General features: G+C 34.1%; 1 protein-coding gene across 2 annotated transcripts in view; it reads left to right on the forward strand.

Annotated features, from left to right (window-relative positions):
- The window catches only part of LOC109819480 (uncharacterized protein slr1919), a 34,620-nt gene that overhangs the window by 9,183 nt on the left and 17,182 nt on the right, over window positions 1–8,255 (forward strand). The window contains exons 3-10 of one of the 2 annotated variants that reach the window (XM_020385218.1): window positions 140–305; window positions 472–524; window positions 2,100–2,243; window positions 2,385–2,489; window positions 5,446–5,571; window positions 5,675–5,872; window positions 6,985–7,091; window positions 7,441–7,603. In XM_020385218.1, the coding sequence (XP_020240807.1) occupies window positions 140–305; window positions 472–524; window positions 2,100–2,243; window positions 2,385–2,489; window positions 5,446–5,571; window positions 5,675–5,872; window positions 6,985–7,091; window positions 7,441–7,603 (1,062 nt within the window). Of the gene's footprint in view, window positions 1–139; window positions 306–421; window positions 525–2,099; window positions 2,244–2,384; window positions 2,490–5,445; window positions 5,572–5,674; window positions 5,873–6,984; window positions 7,092–7,440; window positions 7,604–8,255 lie in introns of those variants that run through there. The other variant, XM_020385226.1, reaches the window with a different exon arrangement.

The following is an 8,255-nucleotide window of genomic DNA, read 5'->3' on the forward strand; positions in this document are numbered from 1 at the left end:
GAAACATAGAAATTTTCCTTCCATCGCCACTGTAATTGTAGTTGCAGTTGTACATTAATCAGCGATGGACATACATTGTGTATAGCTGATAAACTTCCATTAGCATTAAAAGTGTATTAATATTTTTTGTTTTCTTAAGGTATTTTCTTCGTTTGCATCTGCTGCAATAAAAATGCAAACTTCCAAGACTTTCAAGATGAATAGACATGGACTAGACGGGGATAACAGTTCTGACAGTCCAGAGTTTTATACTGGACAGCTCCTTAAAGAGGCAATGCTGAATCTTGGCCCAACTTTTGTGAAAGGTAGGATGGATAATTTATTTAAACAAGTCAATTCTCTTTACCAGTATTAGCCAAAAGTTTACAGCTTACTTTAGTTCTGCCACATGGGATTTACACATTTAGATTCTTCATTGCAGCCACTGAATTTCGAAAATTGCTAGTGACATGCCTTTACTTGCTAATGCAGTTGGGCAGTCGCTCTCTACCAGGCCGGACATAATTGGGTCAGACGTTTCCAAGGTCAGGCGAAAGAGTTCCTAAGACTGTCTTTTCATCTTTTTCAGTCACAACTTCAATGTTTGGACTTATAAGTATATATGAGCATTCCACCTTGTGATACAAATAATTTATGGAGATAATGTGCTTACACTTTGTGTAAGCAATTAACCAAATAACTTAAGGAATGAGCGACTGTTTATGTACTTGCTTGTTGTTTTCATATCTGTATCAGATGTAGTTGTTCATGCAATGTCTAACTGGTAATAATCTATTTATTTATCTCCATTGTGTGCTCAAATGTCATCTACAAAATTTATCATGCAGTACTTGGTTTGTTATAAGTTTTATTTTTGATATTTTTCTTGCATGAGAAACAGCAGAGAGTTCAATTTTGCATTATTAGATAAACACAGATTTTTTTATCATACTACATATAAAAGAGGATTGCCTTGTCAAAATTTTTGATTTCCATTTTTGCCCTTTTAAGTTGATAATTCTCAAATATGTCATTAGTTGTAGTTAATCATTCACTAATTATATATAACCTCATATTAGTTATGCATTTTCTCACTTATTCAAACATTTGGTCACACTATTATTTTATTATTTAATTATGTTATTTAATAGAAATTTGAAATTCATCTATAATTTATCTTCACATAATATTTAAAAATCCTAGAAAAATTAAAAATAATAAAACTTCATTAGGCTTATGCCTTATGAGTTATGCCTTTGGGTTTCACCTCTTATGGGGGACTGCATATTACCTTTCATCTTATTAGCCTTTTAAAAGTATGATAATAGTATGAAAAATAATTTGTATTTATTGCAATTGTAATAGTATTAATAGTATAATGATTTTAATAGTATTTTTTAAATAAATACATTACACTATAATTTAATAACTATACAATTTAGTAAATTATTTACTAATAGTGTAATAAACTAATTATGAAATTAAAATGTAGTTACTAATAGTATTATAACTATGCTATGTATAATATTATTATATTTAAAAGAGAAGAAATTATTTAATATATTATAATTATTTTAATGAATTATGAATAAATTATAACAATTATCCAAACTATAATAATTATCCGTACAGTTCTTTATACACAGTTTTATCGTACAATTTATTCATTTAAACAAAATTGTAACCATTCACATTTTATATTGCTATATAAGTCATTTTATTATTTTGCAGCCAATAAAAAAATTTTAAAAATATAAAACAAAACTGATATGCTCTCGTGCAAAGCACGTGCGCTATACTGGTATGAAAAGCAAGGATATACCGCTTTTACCCTGTGCTTAACATGATCAAGGCATTGCAAACATCCTGATACTACGCGAAGATCCTACTTTGTGTTAATTTGATTTTTTTTAAATTGCTCTCTTTTCTAGTCCTCTCTGACTTTGTTAGTATGTATACAAGTATATTAATATTTTTCCATCTTTGTTGTGAACTTATAGAAATTACTGTCTTCTTTATTGTAGTAAAATTCCTTTGTCATTCAAAGTTGTGACTCTGGTTTCTGAATCATTTTGGTTTTATTTTTTTATTTGTAATTTGTGCTATGACTATCACCACAGGCTCTTTCTGAGTTGCATGATAAAATTCCTCCATTTCCAAGGGAAGTCGCAATGAAGACAATTGAGGAGGAATTCGGATGCCCAACAAAGAGCATCTTTAGCTACCTTTCCGAGGAGCCTGTCGCTGCTGCTTCCTTTGGCCAGGTAATTTGAATTTGAGAATTTTCATACTTTTAGCATCGGCATGTACATGTTCATTAAATTCAATAAGTGTAACATTATTTAATTTCTGAAAGGATTTTTTAAAATTGCAATATTATACAGACATTTTCTTTTGTAGCTCAGGTTTATCGTGGCTGTACACTTGATGGCTCTGTAGTGGCTGTAAAAGTTCAACGTCCAAACTTGCTCCATGCGGTTGTACGAGATGTTTATATTCTCCGTCTTGGGGTTTGTATTCTATGTCTTTTGGCTTGCATGTTAGTTAATATTTTTTTGTTCTTCTGTCTTATAATTTGTACTGACATAGCCACAAATAAATTTTTTTCCCTTCGATGGATCTGTTTGCAACTAAGTAAATTGGTGATGTATAGCAAGTTACATATTCTTGGTTGATTAGTGATCATACAAAAACCATGTGGCCATATATCTTCTTTTGATTAATTATCTTACGTGCACTTAAGTGATGTTTCTGCTTCTCTACTCTAATCATTTGTTGTCTGATGGTGAAGGAATAACTTCTATGAGGTTCGTTTTTTTCGCATTATGGTTCTCATTCTTGTATGAAGATTGGCATTGTCCTTGTGAAGTCTCTTTCTCTCTTCAGAGCTTATCAGTATTTTTTTTTCTCCTGGTGCATATTACTCTTTTATACATATTAAATACCTAGAACTCCTTAGGGAAACTTCAGATATGATAAGTAACACAATATCTACTGCATACTTATCCCAAAAATTATACCTACTTCTTAAAGTCCTTGCCACTACATCAAAACTTTGAAGTTAAGGTGAGGGTTTAGGGCTATGTTGCATTGGTACGGGTATAACTGGTATGAGTACGGGTATGGGACACGGTAAATTTGTAAAAGATAGGGTATGGGGACATGGCTAAATGTAATAATATTCATAATTTATGATTTTAATAGTATGAAAAATCATGTGTTTTTTATAATGTTCTTTTTTTTCTCTTACAAGTATTTTAACTTATTTTCCAAATACCTATAAAATCTGTTTTTTGATAATGCTTTTCCCCTACAAGAAGAAAAAGAAGGGAAAATTTAGCGTAAAAAATAAAAACTCCCATCAACTCTCAAAAAATAACCCTTTTTAGGCCCCATGTGCTTGTCACAGGGGTTGTGATATCATCATCACAGGCCAACAGCCAAGAAATAGAAAGGCATCATGTGATACCCTCTTCCCCCACAAGAACAGACTCATCTTCTTCTGAACAACCACAAGAGCCACTGGTTTTCTTCTTCCTTGAGACCCAAAAAGTATTATGTTGTGTCCCTCCAGTTCAGGTGCGTACCCGTACCCGAAATGTGTCGGACACAGGTACGGAGTCCTAAATAATGTGTCGGGGTATCCTAGGTTTAGGGTTATAATTTCGTACTCTAACATACCCCAGCAAGTTGAGGGCCCTTTCATGAGCCGAAGCCTGGACTCACGGAGCGGTATCTCTTTTTAATCCACTTTCGAGATTTATGGCAAGAAAATTTCTAACCTGGGTTGTTCTGATACTGATACCATCTTAAAGTCCCTACCACTCCACCAAAACTCTAAAGTTGCAGTAAAGGTTGAGGGTTATAATTTTGTATTTCCAACACATCCATAACCTGTGTTTTTTAGCCATAAGAGTATGTGTGATGTCTTGTATCTCTTAACCATCCTCTAGATGGTTACTTATGAACATATCATATTCATTTTGCTTCTCTACTTCAGTAGCTACTAGCACAACTTTTAGTTGCATTAGTTGAGTTCCTGTTTCATGTAAAACCTCTGCGTGAAAAAAGAAGCATACACTATAATAGCCTACTTCTTATGAAGGAAATAAACAAGAGATTAATCTTTGCTAACAATCTAATAAATTTGGCCTCGGAGTGTTTTCTTTTGGAAACTGAGTCCTATCTTTAAGTAACTGTCTTTCAAGGTTGTGCTTCTATCCATGGAAGTGACCATCAGGTAAGGGCGTAAGAGATCCGAACTTCAGAGAGCAATCCGTTAAATTCTGCTTGAAACTCAATAGGCCAGGCTCAAGCTCGGCTTGTTTATATTTTGAGCTTAAGTTGGTCGGCTTGTGTTCAGCTTGTTTTTGACTTCCAAATAATTGAGTCGGGCTTGTTATATCCCGAAAAGTGTAATTTAGCAGTAGATGAACCGATAACTAGTGTTAGTGTATTGAGCTCAATTCAGCTCGATGCTGATTAATAAATTCACATAATTATTACAAAAATCGAGCAGATAAAATTAGAGAGTTTTGTATAAAAATAATAAATCAAATGATTAATTATTGGGTTATGCATTATTATATTATCATATATTCCTGTTTCAGACATCACGCAAACATAAATGCATCGAGCTTATTTGAGCCAACCATGAGTGAGCAAGATTCAAGTTCAGATCGTTAGTCAAATTTAGGCTCGAGTTCTTGTCTTGCTATTGAGCAAGGCTAAACCAAGATATGCACTAAGTCAAACATGAATCAGACATGAACTGGTTTCGAGCAGCCTCTCCATTTGACATACCTATTCTCGGGTACATAATGTTTTTTGAAAGATTTTATGCTACACTTATTAATATTAAAACTGATACTGTTTTCGATGTGTGACTCCAATTTCAAGTATCTTGAGTGTCCTCAAATTGTTGAACATGGAAATATTCTGAAAACTTTGATGTGGGAACACGCCTTTATTTGATAGATGAAAACCTTTGAAAACTATGATGTGGGAACTGGTCGATATCTTATAGGTGCACATTCAAAAGTTCACTGGACAATTGATCCCTAAAGTAGTTAATATTTTTATTTAACCTAGACTCTGTATTTAAGTAAAAAAAAAGTATCATTCAATTGAATGACACTATTGTAATTTACTGCTTGAAGTATTATCTGTGGTTCATCTGAAGTGTCCTCAACTGTTGAAATAAACATTAAACATGAAAGCTGAAGTGTTAGGTGGCTCTGTCCATGGGCCATGCTCTAGAGAATTACTTTGGCTGCTGAAACTCCTTTCTGGAACATTGTTTGCATTCTGGATATTCTGAATATATACCCTACTTTGGTTAGATAGCGGGATTTGTAACTTGAGGGAGCTAGAATTTTCCTTATCGCTATTTCTGTCAAAAACTTCAGTTTGAAATTGGTCATCTGATTCGGTGTTCCTTTTTTTTTTCCCTTCTTAAATTGACAGCTGTCACTTTTGAGAAAAATGGCAAATAGAAAGAGTGATCTTGCTCTCTATGCTGATGAGCTTGGCAAAGGTCTAGTTGGTGAGTTGGATTATACGTTAGAAGCTACGAATGCTACCAAATTCTTGGTAATTAAGCAACTTTTTTAAGGCAGATTTCTCTTGTGCTATATATTGTGTTTTAACAGTTTTTTTCGTTAAACCATCTCATGCTTATTACTATTATATGCAGGAAGCCCATTCCCAATATTCATTTATGGTTGTCCCAAAAGTATTTAGACATTTAACCAGGAAGAAAGTCCTGACAGTGGAATGGATGGCAGGTGAAAGTCCCAGCGACTTATTCTTACGGGCAGGAGGATTTGGTAATGAGAAAATTCACTACTCACAGAAGCAACAACTGGAGACAAAAACACGTCTTCTTGATTTGGTAATGCTTGTAAAGAACTTTCTGTTCAGGTTTTCTTACTTTCATTTTCCTTTGAAATATCTCAGTGAAATCTAACATGGTTCAATAGAATGATTTGTGCCTTTTCTCCTACATGTTTGTTTCCCTCTTTGGATAAGAATGAACCTAATTTTTGTTATATTCACCATGCTGAATAAATGTTTTGCGATGACCACATTTGTACACATATGAAATTTGACAATTTTGATATTTTCTTGTCTTAGATGGATCACATGGATGCCAAATTGACACCCTTGGTAAAATAGCATGAACATCCTATGGACATTGATTATAGATTGCAATATCACATACAATTCATTCCAAATTCTGTTTCACTTCTTATTTGTAAAATTGGTGTATCAAGATGCATACACAGCATAAAGTTGTCGAAGTTCAGGAAGCAGTCAATCAGAGTTTAAAAGAACTAAAGTTGATACTTTCTTTTTCAGGTTTATACTACTAAATTCAACCTCAAACCCCAAAATTGAGTCCCTTGGCTGGTAACATGAAATTTAAGGACATCAAAATTCACAGGAACTTCTATTACAAGTCATGGAACTTCTATTACAAGTCACTTAGGGGCTGTTTGGTTAATTTCCTAGACACCCAAGAAAAGGAAAGAGGTTGAAGAATTCACCAGTCAGCCAATAGGACGGTGCTACCTCATGCTCCTTATTGGTTTCCAAGTGGGAACCAAACACAAGAAAGAAAAGCGTTATTGGAAATGATTTCCTGTAATGCACTTTTCTAGTTTTTTGGGGTAACCAAACAAGCCTTAAATGAGTACACACTTCAGCTTACTGTATTGTCAACTTTTCGAGGATTCAAGAGATCACCTAGATTTAGCTAAAACCTGAGAAGCATATTTGATTTTATTTGAGTTGCAAAAATTGGTGTAACCCTCATGCTTGCTTCAGTTTGAGCTACAGTTTGCACACTTGTTAAGTTGTTACACTTACCTATTAAGGAATTGGTTCTGGTCTAACTGGATCTTTAATTTCTTTTAGCATATTCTGATGTTGAATTTGACTAAACTATTATATGAAGACCAAATGACCAATTGCAATGTCTTTTCATGTTTGTGTGGTTTCAAGGTTAATAAGGGAGTCGAAGCGTCACTAGTTCAACTACTTGATACGGGCTTACTGCATGCGGATCCACATCCTGGCAACTTGCGCTATACACCTGAAGGAAAAATTGGGTATGGGAAAGAGCTACATTGCTTGTTATATACTAAGCAATTAGCATTTAGTTATATTTCTGGAACTAGGAACATTTATCAGTAGCGGAAATGCTAAGGGACTGTTTCTAGATGCAATATGTTTTACATTAGTTTCAGTTTGCTAGATGCAATGAATCTTTATGTCCTTTATTAGTTTCAGATTGCTAGATGCAATGTATGTATATGTCCTCTACTAGTTTTAGTTTGCTCATGCAAATTTTTTGCCTCACGGGAAGAACCAGAGGCTGTCTAGTAGTTCTTTGCTAAAAACTGCTTTGTTATTGTTTATCGAGTAAATATATTTTTTTAATTTGTATATTCATTTCAGGTTTCTTGATTTCGGTCTACTTTGCCAGATGGAGAAGAAACACCAGTTGGCTATGCTTGCATCCATAATACATATTGTAAATGGAGACTGGGAATCTCTTGTTAATGACTTGACTTTAATGGACGTTGTCGGGCCAGGGACTAATCTCCGTCGTGTGACTCTGGTATCTCAACTTGACCAAGAGTCTCTATCCTTATTTCCTGCAAGTATTTAAATTCTGTCTGATACGCTATTGGATCACACCCAGATCTAGTCGCATCCACCACAAGGAAAATCATAGTTGTTAGGTCTTCCATTAGTAAAAATCATGCATCTCTGTGGCATTTGAGGTTCAAGTTTTCCTGAACTTTTATTTTTCTATGGTAGCATCTCTGGCAGTCCCTGCTCTGTATAAAATATTATAAGGATTAGATGAACTACAAAAGAAGGCATTTTCTGTTGGTAACTACTGTAGATATTTAATGTGCTCATTCATGTTACCTTATGATAGAAGTAGTATGAACATCCATAACTGCGTCTGATAGAAGAACTATCAACACCCATAACTGCGTCTGATTGTGCCTATGTTACTGGTTGAACTTAAAAGGATGCAAAGGCAAGGAGAACACATAAATGATTAAGGCGAAATGTAGGAAACTCATAATACTTATCAATTCCAAGTCTTTAGTACTGTGTTGTTATTATCTATTCATAGAAACTACCAGTTAGATACTATTGGTGTATATGCTCCTTGTACGTACAGCGTACTGCATATACTATGTTTCGTACCCTTCCTGAAGTACAGGGTGCATACTGTTACTGTACTTGCCACAATT

The sequence above is a fragment of the Asparagus officinalis genome, chromosome 1, assembly GCF_001876935.1.
Source record: "Asparagus officinalis chromosome 1, Aspof.V1, whole genome shotgun sequence".
In the NCBI taxonomy this organism is placed as follows: domain Eukaryota; kingdom Viridiplantae; phylum Streptophyta; class Magnoliopsida; order Asparagales; family Asparagaceae; genus Asparagus; species Asparagus officinalis.